General features: G+C 34.3%; 2 protein-coding genes across 2 annotated transcripts; both read left to right on the forward strand.

Moving 5' to 3' along the window:
- The first annotated feature begins 2,332 nt into the window (after positions 1-2,332).
- Positions 2,333-5,508, forward strand: LOC111900149 (lecithin-cholesterol acyltransferase-like 4). The gene is made up of 11 exons (XM_023896020.3): positions 2,333-2,759; positions 3,131-3,222; positions 3,315-3,433; positions 3,546-3,681; positions 3,763-3,814; positions 3,933-4,033; positions 4,100-4,282; positions 4,377-4,534; positions 4,665-4,719; positions 4,803-4,856; positions 4,956-5,508. Exons 1-11 carry the CDS (start codon positions 2,519-2,521, stop codon positions 5,358-5,360), a joined length of 1,596 nt encoding a protein of 531 aa, XP_023751788.1. The 5' UTR covers positions 2,333-2,518; the 3' UTR covers positions 5,361-5,508.
- A 2,453-nt stretch (positions 5,509-7,961) lies between these two features.
- Positions 7,962-11,072, forward strand: LOC111900150 (calcium and calcium/calmodulin-dependent serine/threonine-protein kinase DMI-3). Its single transcript, XM_023896022.3, has 7 exons — positions 7,962-8,805; positions 8,981-9,035; positions 9,144-9,254; positions 9,423-9,655; positions 9,796-10,003; positions 10,444-10,503; positions 10,719-11,072. Exons 1-7 carry the CDS (start codon positions 8,096-8,098, stop codon positions 10,893-10,895), a joined length of 1,554 nt encoding a protein of 517 aa, XP_023751790.1. The 5' UTR covers positions 7,962-8,095; the 3' UTR covers positions 10,896-11,072.
- The last annotated feature ends 4,779 nt before the right edge of the window (positions 11,073-15,851 follow it).

The following is a 15,851-nucleotide window of genomic DNA, read 5'->3' on the forward strand; positions in this document are numbered from 1 at the left end:
ATGCACAACATCCATTAAGTGCTTAATACTTGATCCTAACAAGTCTAAATTACAGACCCGAGCTATACATAACATCTAAACCCATAAAGTCACTGACTTGGTGACTTTGCATGCCCCAAACAAACCCAAACTCCAAAAATGGCATTCTACTTCCAAAAAAGTAACCCTAACTCAAGCATGAATCCATTAAGACCATCAAGATGACAACTTTCTACCTTAGGGACTCAAATAGCATCAAGGGTGGCAACCCCAAGCCTAAAAACAGATTTGGAACCATAAAGCTCCATTCTTGGGACCAAAAGATCCAAAAACTCAACATAGTAGATCTAAGCATTCAATGGTCAAGTTCAGAGCTTTATACCTTCATTAAGCTGAGAATGAGTCCTAAAAGCCAGATCCATAAGCTCCTCCTTGATTCCCATCCTTGCATCAAACTCCAACTTCTTGAAAATGGGTTAAACACCCCAAGAATGGACTCCATAAGCTCAAAATGCCACCATGGATGCTATATGATGATTTCTAATGTTTAGATGGGTGGAGGCTAAAGATGTTAGGGTTTGGTTATGAAATAAGGGGTTTAAATAGGGTCCAAGACCCTAAAATAGGGTTTTGATCTGACGGGATTACGCCCAGCGTACTCCAGAGAACCTTCGCGACCACTCCTGGTCATTATGCCCAGCATAACCCAAAGTACGCCTAGAGTACTCCCTTTCTCTCTAGTACGCCCAACGTACTCATTGTGTACGCCCAACGTACTCGGCTAAGCCTGAAACTACCAAACTTCTGAAAGCCATAACTTCTTCGTTATAAATCCGTTTCCAACGATCCTTATATCCACAGAAAGGCGACGAGAAGCTCTACACTTCTAACAACTCAAACTTTCCTTAAGACCTTCTGAAGAAAAATCCATTATCCACAAAAGCCCGAACGGACACTTTAGCAAATTACCCCTAGGCTCCAAAACACAACCCGAACACCCGAAACACTTCTAATACATCACCCACACCCAAATGGGCCTAGATCTTACCTTCTCTAGAGCCATACTCCTTATGAAGACCAACCTTTGGCACACAACCTTAGACTAGAAGTCAATTTGGAACAGAGCGTTATAGTGAAAAACTAACCCATGTACATCATGATGGAGAAAAAAGGATTTCCTGGATCCAGAGGAAGTCTTCACAAGGCACTTAGGAGTAGCATATTGCAACTTCCTCCTAATTATAGAATAGCCATCAAGAAATCAACATTTAATGGACTTTTATTTAACTATTATGAATGACATGAATAAATGCCCAAGCAGTACAACTAAGTTGCTCACACTTACCTACTTACTTGCCCTTCTTAGGCATATCAGATGCACTAGCAACCTAATCAATACGTAAAATGGTCAAAGAGTCCGAAACTTGTGTTTTGAACTAAGGATGATTTGATATTTTTCATAGGGGTAAAAGTTACAATAACTATTCTCATATGAGTTTTATGGATGAAATGTAGGATATATGTGTAACTAGGGATATTCAAATCCGAAAATCAGATCCTCATGTTTATTCATTAGAGGCACCCGATTAAGATTTAATAACGAGAGATTGGAATGGAGTATGGCTTTGGTTATTTGACGCCTTGTTCGCAAGTTTTTTTGTAAATTCAATAAAGAAATAAAGAAAAGGAAGGAAAATATTGACAGAAAAAAAGGGAGAGGAAATTTTTTTTTCTTTATTCCGTATTCCCAAGTTAGGAAGGAAAAGAAAATAAGCTTAAAGATTTTACTTTCCTTCGCTTTTTCTCAAATCCGCCTAATTTGGAAGGAAAAATTTGAAGGAAAATATGACTTCAAAATCCTTTCATTCTCCTTACTTTCATTTCATTAATGAAACTCGAGAACACAATTTTTCTTCGACATCCCTCACTTTCTCTTCATTTCCATCCATATCACTCCTTAAGTAGAATTAGGGAAGAAGGCGTAAAAGTAAAAATGTCAATTGCAAATCTAGATTGTTATAATGTTGTTTATGTTAATATTTTAGTTGAGTTTGCATGTACTCGGTTTTAACATTTAACTTGTAAATAATAGATATAATATATTTTTTCAGATATCCGATCCAAATCTGAAATTTTTTATATAAATTCAGATTTCGGAATCCAGTATCCAGTTTTGAACATGGATTTGTATTGTAGTCGAAGAAATCAAAAAAATAAATCTTATAAAATGGTTTATGGAAACACGTGGAAACGATTGAATGAAGTTGCAATGTTGCATTATCGGATGATGGGCAGTTTCGTCTTTTTGTCTAAATAATAATAAAAAAACGCTCGTTATTATCCGCAGTCTGCTCTACAATCCATATAGCTTTCACGGCATCTTCCTTCAACACGTAAAATACTAACCCTAATTTCACTCAAGTCAAACTCGATCAATCCCCCCTTACGATTAGTAATAATAAAATTTACAATCTTTTTATTTCATTCAACAACCGATTTTGATTCTGGTAGTTGTGTTATTCAGCAATTGGAATTTAGTATGGCGGTGTTGTTGGAGGATATAGTTAAAGCAGTAGAGGCATGGTTAAAGATTCTCAAGGAACCAGAACCCTACGTTGATCCGAATCTTGATCCCGTTCTATTAGTGCCTGGGATTGCTGGTTCTATTCTTAATGCTAAAGATGCTGAAACTGGGAAAGAAGAGAGGGTTTGGGTTCGGATTTGGGAAGCTGATCGTGAATTCCGTGCCAAACTTTGGTGCAAATTCGATCCTGATTCTGGTAAGTAGTTGGAGATAGATTTACTTCTTTGTTTTTATTACCCGAGAGAAATTCGGGAACACTGATTACCTTCTTCATTCAATTACATTTTAAGGGTCGTTTGCAGCTTCAATAATTAGATACTATCCACTCCAATTTCAGTTATGAAATCGATTATGAGTTTTGACGAGCAGCTATAGCAATAATTAATAATCAATAGTCAGATAATCAGCGTTGTGTTTGTCTAATTGCCAAATTACTTTATTTGACACACCAAAAGGGACATTTTTATGCATTACTCAGTTTTGAAATCGATTATGCACTTATGATATTTTATTTGTAAGCTGTTGGGTTGAATCATGAATGTACTCATTGGGTTTGCTGTGAACCAGGTAAAACCGTTTCTTTGGATCCCAACATCAGCATTGTTGTTCCTGAGGAGAGAGATGGTCTTTATGCAATTGATTGCTTGGATCCTGATATGGTGATTATACTATATACCCACCTAATAGTCAGCATCTTATAATTCAGCAGATTTTTTAACTGTATTTCTCATGTAAATTTGTGTTTTAACAGGTGATTGGGCGTGATAATGTATGCTATTTCCATGAAATGATAACTGAAATGACAAGCTGGGGATATCAAGAAGGAAAAACTCTTTTTGGATTTGGATATGATTTCCGACAAACCAACAGGTAAAAATAATAAAATATTGATTTCACTCAGTCAATATATTTCATCTTGTTTGTCAGAATATTCATGAGTATCCGGATCTTTATTTATATATTATTTCATGGTAACTTTCAGACTTAAAGAAACAATGGATCGACTTGCTGCAAAGTTGGAAGCAATTTATACTGCTTCAGGTGGAAAAAAAATAACTGTAATTACTCATTCAATGGGTGGACTTCTTGTCAAATGTTTTATGAGCCTCCACAGTGATGTAAGTTTCCAGGTGGCATTTCATTTTATGTTAATGTTATATAAATGACTAAATGTAAAGTATGATATTTCTTTTTTACAGGTTTGTGAGAAATACATTAAGAGTTGGATAGCAATTGCTGCACCATTTCAGGGTAAGCAAAAGCAATTCAGTCATTTTTAACTTTGAAAGTTATATTGAAACATATATAAAGATCTTGATTTAATTATGATACATATGTATATGTAATTATGTATATAAAATGGTAATAGGTGCACCTGGATATGTGACATCTACCTTATTGAATGGGATGTCATTTGTGGATGGTTGGGAGGCCTACTTTTTTGTATCCAAGTGGAGTTTTCATCAGCTGGTATGGATTTTGTAACAGAATAGATAAAAAAGAATATACATTTTTTATAATATGATATTTTAACAGGTGATTGAATGTCCATCCATATATGAATTAATGGCATGTTTGGATTATGAATGGGAACATGCTCCACTTTTACAAATTTGGAAAGAGATTCAAGATAGTAATGGAAACTCTACTGCTATATTGGAGTCTTTCACTCCAGTTGAAGCAGTTTCCATCTTCACTCAGGCTCTTTCCTTCAATGAGGTGAACTTCTATTTATATATTTCGTTATTTACCAGGGGTCTTTTTTTTTTTTTTTTTTTTGAAAATACAATTATTGTTTATTATTACATTACAGCTGAGCATTGGTGGAATAGATATTCCTCTTCCATTCAACAAAGAAATATTGCAATGGGCTAATAAGACACGTGAGATCTTGTCTTCAACTAAACTTCCACCAAATGTTAAATTCTATAATGTTTATGGCACTGGTAGAGACACTCCTCAATCCGTATGGTATAAGTCAACTCTCTTTCTTCATATATTTTGTCACTAAGACATAATTTTTATATTTTTTTAAAAAAAATCATGTATAATAATATAGTACAATTGAGTTCAAGCTAATAAAATTTGTTGCTGTGTGCAGCTATGGAAGCGTAGACTCGCCCATCTCCGACCTACAGGAATTACCACTATGCAGTGTAATGATCATTTACTATTTTACCCTTGTATAGAAAAATACATTACATTTTAATAATTTGTAAGGTTTACTGTTTGTGTACAGGCCACTTATGTGAATGTGGAGGGTGATGGGACAGTACCTCTAGAATCGGCGAAGGTAATCATAATACCAACTTAAAAAGTCTTTTTTGCCCTTTTTGGTGGCACACTCAGGGAAATGGATAATAAGGGCGAATTTGTAATTTTGTTAAAACAGGCTGATGGGCTGGATGCGGAAGCTAGGGTTGGTATCCCGGGTGAACACCGAGGAATCCTATGTGACAAACACCTGTTCCGGATAGTCAAACACTGGCTGAGAGCCGACCATGATCCTTTCTACAACCCTGTAAATGACTACGTGATCCTACCAACTTTATTCGAGGTTGAAAGGCACCATGACAATGGCAAGGGTATAGATGTAATTTCACTCAAAGAAGAATGGGAGCTTGTTTCGAAAGACGACCAAGAAGAAAACAAGAATGATATTCAACCGATGATCGGGTCGATTTCCGCTTCGTGTGAAGGAGATGAGGCGCGTGCAACTTTGATTGTTCATCCTCAAAGCAATGGGAAACAACATATTGAACTTAATGCCATGAGTGTTACTGCTGGTGGTGCATAAGTTTGGGCCAGGCCCAGTCCGGACTTTCTGGGCCCGGTCCAATCGTTGTGGACTTCTTGTTTCTGGTGGTTGTGTTAATTGTTATGTATATATTTAAGTGCTTGTAATGAGTTTAAATGTGAATAAAGATGAAAGTGACGTTGGTTTATGTCATGTGTATTTATAATTCATGTTAACTAATGTTTCTTTTATGTGAATAGTCTTGACCCAAGTGTAATGTATTGTATGTATATTATCATTACGTATATTCTAGTATATGTGATATCTATGTAGTGTCGATCAGTGTATTATGAGATCACCAACTAAATACCAGTAATCTAGACGAAATTATGCCAAGTGTTGAAATGAACATATCTTAGAAGTTAAAATAGTTTTCTACCTTTTCAATACAACTTGCAATATTACTTTTTCATGTTATCAACAATATCGATCCATTTATCAAAATGTAAGACCTGTAAAATTTGTTATAAACCTGGGTAATTATTTAATATAGACCATGGTGTTGACTTTTTTAATTTGAGGGAATGCATTCCAATTTACAAGCCTTTCGGCCCATGCTTAAGTCGATATAAATGGACATTTTGAAAAAAGGTTTTACTGTTAGTTAAATATACGATAAATGTTTGATCTTTTTAAATCAAATTTATGAAGTCGTTTGAAATTAGGCTATAATTAAAAAAAAAAAATAAAAAAATACCGTACATATGATTAAAAAATCAAACATCAATAAAATATAAAATTGGTCGGCTTAACGGAAATCAAATATGACAAAAGAATTGGCAGGCATTATTTTTTTATTCCTAAAACCTTTTCAAAAGAAATATTTATTTATTTATAATAACCTTTTGTATTGTATACGTAGGTCGTGTTATAATAATTTTTATTTACACATGTCGAGATAAAGATAAGGTTATTTGTAATTTTGTATTTGTATACATTATACCACTAAATTATAACTTGTGTAAACCACGGTCAGTATAATTAAAATTTTTATATAGATAAAAAATAATAAATGTTAAAAAAACCCGAGATATTGTCGATTATAAGTAATTATGAATTAATTTGTTAAGTAAAATAAACATAATAATATTATTAGGATATGATTTTGTATTTTCAAAATTTGAATTGAATTTAATTTGTTACAAAAAAAGGTAACAATAAAAATCATATAAAAATACCACGTGTCAAAGAGACATTCTAAAAATCTGATGCATATCATTTTTAGGTTTCATTTATTAGAAGAATTAGATTAGATAGATATGTTATAATCCGTAGAAACCACAGTCAGTATATTTAAAATTTTTATATAGATCAAAAAAATAATAAATTGAAAAAAAAACCTAAGACGTTGTCGATTATAAATAATTATGAATTAATTTGTTAAACAAAATAAACATAATAATATTGTTAGGATATGATTTTGTATTTTCAAAATTTAAATTGAATTTAATTTGCTACAAAAAAAGGTAATAATAAAAATCATACAAAAATGCCACGTGCAACGAGACATTCTAAAAAACTGATACGTGTCATTTTTAGGTTTCATTTATTAGAAGAGTTAGATTAGATTAGAGATATGTGAAAACCATGACTTTATAAAAAAATTAATTTTATAGCCATAAAATTACATGTAGCAAAATAAATGAAAGTGTGACGTGGTAAAAAATATTTTTATTTATTAGAATAGATTTGAGATTATTTATATTTTCTTATAATATATATCAATAAAATAAAGTTTATAAATTTTAGATATAATAATAAAATATATCTAAATAGTGGCATGTATATGTGGTTTTTATATATATTAGGAAATCTCGTTACCAAAGGACTTGTAGCCCAGCGGTATCCAGTGTCGCATTCCCTCCTTGAGGTTGAGGGTTTAAGTCCCGTCGTGGACATAGATGGATTTAAGGTGTAGTTTAAGAGTATGTTAGATTGTCGTTTAAAAAAAAAGAAATCTCGTTGGGTTTTTTTTTTTTTTTTGTGTGTGTATATATATATATATATATATATATATATATATATATATATATATATATATATATATATATATATATATATATATATATATATAAAAGGAAATCTCATACCTTACTTCAAAATTCAAATATCAAATTTAATACATATATTGATTTATTTGAATTTAAAAAACTAAATTAATAGAGAAAAATATGTAAGATTGTCATCACGTATCAAAACGAGAATAAAATATCAAATTTTAAATCAATACTTTAGAAAAATAACATGCGGCATAAATTATTTTTATTTATTAAGATAGTATAGATTTTTATTTAGGTAAATTATTTAATTTAAATACTTATCTAAATTCTAAAGCACAAAGATGATGGGAAAATAACTAGTGTTTAAATTCTCCCTTGTTTATAATGTTTTAAAACGAACAATAATAAGGGAACACAAACAATCATATTTAGAAATATCATAGTGTGTAAATAAAATATTCAGTTTTATTTATTATAAACCAAAAAGTCTTGATGTTTCATTCGTTTGACTTGGTCTTTGAATTTGTCTCTTGCTGGTGAGACCTCATCCCACACGTCTATTCAATCCATATAATTCCTACTTGCTCTAATCATTATCTAACTCTATGATTAAACAAACCCCATTGTTTTAATAGAAAACAATTAAAAATCTCAATATCATTTGTTAATCCTAACTTTCTTTGACTTCTATTTCAGTTTCTGAAACACCCATTTGAAATCAATCCCAAAAATCCAATGGAAAAAGGAGCAAGAAAACTTAGTGATGAATATGAAGTCACAACAATCTTGGGAAGAGGCGGGTTTTCTATTGTAAGAAAAGGTATAAAGAAGTCAAAGGGCGAGTTTGAAGATGGTCAACAAGAAGTGGCAATCAAGACACTGAAAAGAGTTGGTGGTGGTGGTGGTGGCGGTGGAGGTGGTGGTGGGGTGGTCGGATTTCCAAGCCGTAAGCAGGTTTTGATCTCGGACGCTTTGCTAGCGAACGAGATCATGGTAATGAAAAGAGTGGTGGAGGAGGTATCTCCTCACTGTAACGTCATACAACTACATGATGTTTGTGAGGACCCCACTGGGGTTCATTTGGTTTTGGAACTGTGTTCCGGTGGAGAGTTGTTTGACCGCATAGTGAGTCAAGAACGGTATTCCGAGGCGGAAGCCGCCAAGGTGGTGCAACAAATTGCTGGCGGTCTAGCAGCTCTCCACCATGCCAATGTGATTCATAGGGATTTGAAGCCGGAAAATTGTCTATTTCTTGATAAAAGCAAAAATTCACCATTAAAAATAATGGATTTTGGGCTGAGTTCGGTGGAAGAGTTTACTGATCCAGTTGTGGGCTTGTTTGGGTCCATTGACTATGTGTCACCAGAAGCATTGGCCCAACAAAAGATAACATCCAAATCTGATATGTGGGCTTTGGGTGTCATTTTGTATATTCTCCTCTCAGGGTAAGTAAATTCTATCATTCATATTTCATACACTATGATTTATTATTGGCCAAAATAGATATAATTTTCGTACATGCCAAATGGATTGGATTAACATTTTTGTTCATTTTTTTAAATAATTAGTTTCTTGTAATTAAACCGAAAATTATTATGGATTGGTTCTTGATGATTTCAGGTATCCACCTTTTAGTGCCCAATCACATCTTCAGAAGCAACAAATGATTATGAATGTACGATCATTTAATCCGATTTTCTTGTTTTGGTTAAATGAACGATTTTATTACTTTTATAACCACAAATGAGTTTATATTGTTATCGCCATTATGTCATGTGTGTAGGGGAATTTTAGCTTTTATGACAAAACATGGAATAAGATTTCTTCATCGGCCAAGGACTTGATTTCTAGCTTACTAAATGTTGATCCTCAAAAACGACCAACTGCTACTCAGGTATCAACACTTTTGACCTTTTTTTTCCCATAATAGTAACGTGCTTATATATGTTTTATTGATATTAACAATAACAACAATATGTAACTTGAAAGTGAAGCATGTTTTTTTTTTTTTGGATATTTTAAGAGTAAAAGCCACTAATAGATGGATGTTTAACATATATAGATTCTTAAACATCCTTGGGTGATTGGAGATTCAGCAACCGCACGCCAAATTGATCCAGAGATTGTTTCGCGGTTACAGAGCTTCAATGCAAGGCGCAAGTTCCGTGCAGCAGCGATCGCAAGCATGTATACAAGCACCATTTTCTTGAGAACAAAGAAGCTCAAGAACTTGGTTGGATCTTATGATCTTAATAAAGAGGAGCTTCAAAATCTCAGAAATCATTTCAAAACATTGTAAGTGAATTCCGACAATTTTTTTTTCCGGTTTTATTCATGTTAAATTGGTATGAACCACAAAATTGAAATTCCTTTGAACACATTTCATTCATTCCAAAAACATTTTAAAATTGAAATTGGTATGTTTGACTTTGTAGATGTGCAGATGGAGAAAACGCGACACTTAGTGAGTTCCAAGAGGTACTAAAAGCAATGAAAATGACGTCACTTATACCCTTAGCCGGACGAATCTTTGACCTTTTTGATAACAATCGCGATGGAACGGTTGATATGAGGGAGATACTTTGTGGCTTCTCAAGCCTCAAAAATCTCAAAGGAGACGATGCACTTCGCCTTTGTTTTCAGGTTTCCTCCCTTTCCTCTCAATAATCATATGAATAATCATGAAGAAAATCAAGAAAAGAATCAAGAACATGAAACTTTTGATAACTTCTGAATGGGCAGCTGAACATGAAACATATCACCATTGTTATGTTATAATAGATTAAATAGTATTTGTTATTATTAAATTTTGAACTCTTTACAACTTCTGAATGGGCAACTGATATATAAATACATTTTTCATGTTTTGAATTATAACTATGTCATTTTTGATAGGATCTTAGGATCCCGATACGATTTTATGATCAATATCACGTAAACCTAAAAATAATCCTACCTAGGATCTTGATCTTGACTTAGTAACTTGCTTTTTGTTTTCCTAGTGTTACTTATAGTGATAATACACAACACATCACAACACGGATATTTAACAAAATATTAACGCATACATTTTTTTGTTACAGATGTATGACATGGATGGGTCGGGCTGTATCAGTAAAGAGGAAGTTGCATCAATGCTTCGGGTAAGTTTTGGCTTATAGTAATTTAGTTAATCAAAATATTATAGCTCCATACTTTCATTTCTTCCTATAATAGCAATATAATTTTAGTTTTTAGTTATTAGAACATTGTAGTCTGAAAAATCTACCTAGTGAAAACTATTTTAGATTTGGATGACATTGCTACAATTGAGTACAAGTTTACATAAATGATTTGGTTGATTTTGTTATTTGTGTAGGCATTACCGGATGACTGCCTAACTATTGACATCACAGAGCCTGGAAAACTAGATGAAATATTCGACCACATGGATGCCAATAGCGATGGAAAAGTTACATTTGATGAATTTAAAGCAGCCATGCAAAAAGATAGCTCGTTGCAAGATGTTGTCCTCTCTTCACTTCGCGCTAATTAACCATTTTCATGTCATTTCTTTTGTTATATAAAAACATACATGATGTTGAAACGAATGGTGAGAATTAGCAAGTAAGATAGGACTCCGAAGTTTGTAATGAATCCCTCGGATACATTATTCATATGAATACACTTTGTAGTCATATCATTCTTATCATTTTGGTTTGATTTTATTCAATGGGTTAATGTCATAAAATGAAAATCAATAGTAGATAGTTTACTATTTAGGTCACTTATCTTATAATTGTATTCGTCACTAATATTTTTTTTGAGTTCTCATACACCATTATGGTAGAATTCAACCTGAGTAAATTGGTATTGAATCCTATGTGGTGTCTACCGTAGGTTTGTGTGGCGTTGATACTCATAAAATTTGCCCGATTAAGATCCATGATAACGGTGTAATGAGATACTAGAAAAAAGTTTGGTGACCTATTGAGTATCTTTTTAGGATAATTGATCTAATTAAAGAGTAAATTGTGTTATTGTTTTTCATTTTATGACGTTAATCCATTGTCCCTCTTATTGAAATGATGAACACCTTGTTCTTGTCCCTCATATTATTTATTTTATCATCTTTTCGCCATTAAATTACAATCATTTTAGTTAATTTAAATCTAACAATCAGATATGCACCCTTTTTTCATCACCTTTCCAAAAAAACATCAAAGGATAATTTATTCATTAGAAGCTATTTGATAATCAATGGCTTTCTAATGTAGTTCTTTTGTTGGTTGAATGCATTCAACCAATTTCATCTCGACATTTTATGAGTAGGATGTTGATGTGGAAAACAATGTGATTAAAATGTTTCCAGTGAAATATATTTGTGTTTCTTTGTTCTTGTTTTCTTCTTATGTGCTGTAATTTGTAGGTACACCTTTAAAACTTTATACATTTAAGAGACAATGTTACATTTAAGTTGACTTAGTCTTAGTTAACTGGTGTCTATGATTAAACAAAATATGGCAATTTCAAGTGAATATATCAATAAATGCAAAATGAGTACTACATAGCTATCGTTCGTTAAAAGTAGGGGTGAGCGCGGTGCGGTTCAGTGCGGTTATTAGCCAAAACCTCACCACTAACCGCAAATGCGGTTAATCCATTTTCAAAACCGCATGGTGCAGTTATTTTTGCGGTGCGGTTAGGCGGTTATTTTTGCGGTGCGGTTTTGTTTTTTTTTGTGTTGCGGTTATTAACCGCATGGATTTGGTGCGCTTATTTTGTGTGGTTTTTAACCACAGTTTAGAGTTCAAATAGTTTTAAGAGTTCAAACATATTACTTGTAATAATAATAAAAACAATAAGGTATACGACAATTAACTATTTAACTTAAACCTCAAACAACTAATATCTTAAAAACATCAAATCAATAGTAATTAACAATAAATATCTTAAAATTGTCTAATTTCATCATTTTTTCAAATTTAAACATAAGAAAAAACCAACACTTTTGTCTTTTAGTATTTTATCCGTCTTTCATTCATGAAACTTGTCTTATTTTTAATATTTAATAAACTAATAATTGATAAAAAATTATATATAATATATGCGGTGCTGTGCGGTTTTTTTTGCGGTTTTTGGAAACTAATAACCGCACCGCATCGCAAATTTGCGGTTTTTGAAAAACAGAAAACCTCACCATCGGTTTTTATTGCAGTTGCGGTTTTTCGGTCGCGGTTTATGCGGTTAATTTTAGTTGCGGTGCAGTTTTTGCTCACCCCTAGTTAAAAGCATGTGAAGTAGAAAACCTAACACAAAAAGCATCAACAATAGGAGGAAAACATGTGTATTATGGTCTTGTTATTTAGCACAGTTTAATGATTATTTTTTAGTCAAAAAAAAGTTTTTGAACGAAAAAATCTAGAAATTTTAAAATAGTATCTCATATGGTGCTTGAATTCATGGAAAACATGTGTATTATGGTCTTGTTATTTAGCACAGTTTAATGATTATTTTTTAGTCAAAAAAAAGTTTTTGAACGAAAAAATCTAAAAATTTTAAAATAGTATCTCATATGGTGCTTGAATTCATGGTCAAGGTAACATGTATTGTCATTGCCTTTTGTAGTAATCACGTTTCTCTTTTATTTACTATGTTGATGTTTTCGTTGATTGGTGGTTGTTTCTTTTGATATCTTATTTATATTCTACTTGAACTAATATTATTTTAAGTTATTTGGATTCTTGGTGTGTTTTACACACATGATTACTGCAATTAGTATTAGAGCAGGGATGGTTCTCTTTGGGTTGCCGCAGTAGGCACCGCCAACCCTTGTTTTTCTGTACGTGTTAGCGTATATTTCTTTTATTATGTATAGTCCATATATTTATTGTACAGCCCATATATTGATACGGGGCCCATTCATGTATTATGATATTTATTGTATTGCAAGGGCTTGAAAGGGATTCATGGGAAAATACGATTCAACATGGTATCAAGCTTTTTTGGCTAACCCTACTATCATCGATCCCTCCTGACATCGTTCCCTGCTTCACCCTTTACCTTGCTCCATGTTCTGTTCTACTTCTTGCTGTTTTCGTTTTGCTTCATCATGCCCGACACAGATACGCCTCCTCCTCCGAGCGGCCCTTCTGACAAGATCTATGGTATCACCAACATAAAATCGTATGTCCCTCTTCTGCTCGATCTCGATCGTCTGAACTATGATTCCTGGAAAGAACTCTTCAAAACCCACTGTGTTGGATACTCGGTTTTTGATCATCTTGACGGTTCCTCCACTTCCAAATCGTCTAATGACTCTTTATGGAAGACTGTTGACAATATTGTCAAGCAAGGGTTGTATGGCACTTTATCTCAGTCGGTTCTGTAAGCTATTCTTATCCCTGATGCTACATCAGCCGAAGTATGGAAAGCCATTGAGGATCTTTTTCACGAAAATAAAGAAAATAAAGCTTTGGAATTAGATGATGAACTTCGCAACTTGGCCATTGGGGACTCCACTGTTATGGAATATTGTACTCATATTAAGTCCATAGCTGATCTTCTTCGCAACATCGGTGCCTCGGTATCGGAAAGAAACCTTGTGATCTATACCCTAAATGGGTTGTCTCCAAAATTTTCTCACATTGTCACGACCATACGCCATCAAAAACCTTTTCCAACATGGTTGGAGATGTGATCCATGCTCACTTTGGAAGAACGTGCCATGGTCAAAGATCAAACCAAGATTGTACCGAATCCGCACCTTGACAACTCATCTGCCCCGACAATTCTTAACACCGAACATCAGCCTCTACCCTCCAATAATTCCACTCGTGGATCCTCTCCAGGTGGCAGGGGTGGCGGTCGTAATTCTTGTGGACGTGGCGGCCGTACCGGCGACCGGAACAGCGGTGGTCGGGGTGGTCGATTCAATCGGACCAACGGTGTTTTTCATCCTCCTAGTGCTTGGGGGGGGGGGGTGGATTCTTCGCATGGACCATGTCATCTTCACCTCAAAGAGGCCTCCTGCCACAGCCCACGATGGCCCCTTGGTCTTTCCAGCCGACTCCTACATCTCGACAGCCCACTACTATGTGGCCCACTGCAGCTCCAACCCAACAAGCGTTGCTTACTGCCGGACAGCCCAATGTTGGACAACCCACTTCTCTCCCACCCGGATGGCAGTATTTTCACTACACGCAACCAACGAATCAACCCACATCATTACCTCAAGCATTCAGCACTATGTCTCTTCAAGATCCGGGCAACGCAGACTGGTACATGGACACATGCGCTACGACTCATCTAAACAACAACGCATGTATTCTCAAATCTATTAATCATAAGTGTACTAATTCTTCGGTGTTTGTTGGTGATGGGTATCGAATTCCTGTTGTCAAAACGGGTACCACCACCCTTGGTTTAAATCCCTTTCGTACTCTTGTCTTAAATAATGTCCTTATCACTCCCCAAATAATTAAAAATCTTGTTTCCGTTCGTAAATTTACTCGTGATAATAAATGCACTATTGAATTTGACGAGTTTGGTTTTTCTGTGAAGGATTTTTTGACCAAACAAGTTCTCATCCGATGTGATAGCACCGGGGATCTCTATCCGGTTACAAGTCCAACTCCTCAAGCCCTTCTCAATGTCACCCCATCTACTTGGCACCAACGTCTTGGTCATCCCGGTCATCAAACTTTCAAGTTTTTAGTTGCAAATAAGTCCATTTCTTGTAATAAAAAGGATTCTAAATTATTATGTCATGCTTGTCAACTTGGCAAACATACTGGTCTATCTTTTGATATGTCTCAAACTCATGCTTATTTTTCGTTTCAAGTAATACATTCTGATGTTTGGACATCTCCTTTACAAAGCAATGGTGGTATTTGTTATTACGTTATATTCTTGGATCAATTTTCTCATTTTTTGTGGGTTTATCCATTACGTAGCAAGTCTGACGTGTTCTCTAAATTTCTTCATTTTCACAATTATGTCAAAAATCAGTTTCACACCACAATTCAAACTTTTCAATGTGACAATGGAAAGGAATTTGATAATAATCAGTTTCACCAATTATGTTTCACTCATGGCATTCATATACGTTTCTCATGTCTGTACACATCTCAACAAAATGGCAAATCCAAACGAATGCTTCGCACCATAAATAATTCCATTCGCACACTTTTATTTCAAGCCCATCTTCCCCCCTACATATTGGGTGGAAGCTCTTCACATGGCCACTCACCTCTTAAACATATTGCCTTCCACTACTCTTCAAAATGACACCCCATACCACAAATTGTTCCATAAACATCCTACATACGCCCATCTCCGTGTTTTTGGGTGCCTTTGCTACCCTCATCTCCATAATACCCACAAACTTCAACCTCATTCGGTTCCTTGCATTTTTCTTGGATACCCCTCCAATAGGCCTGGCAATTGTGTCGTGTTTGGGTTGGCGTGTCGCGGGTTGGCGGGTTGGTGGGTCAAAATATGTCAACCCAAA

Source organism: Lactuca sativa, chromosome 8 (assembly GCF_002870075.4).
Source record: "Lactuca sativa cultivar Salinas chromosome 8, Lsat_Salinas_v11, whole genome shotgun sequence".
Classification (NCBI taxonomy): Eukaryota; Viridiplantae; Streptophyta; class Magnoliopsida; order Asterales; family Asteraceae; genus Lactuca; species Lactuca sativa.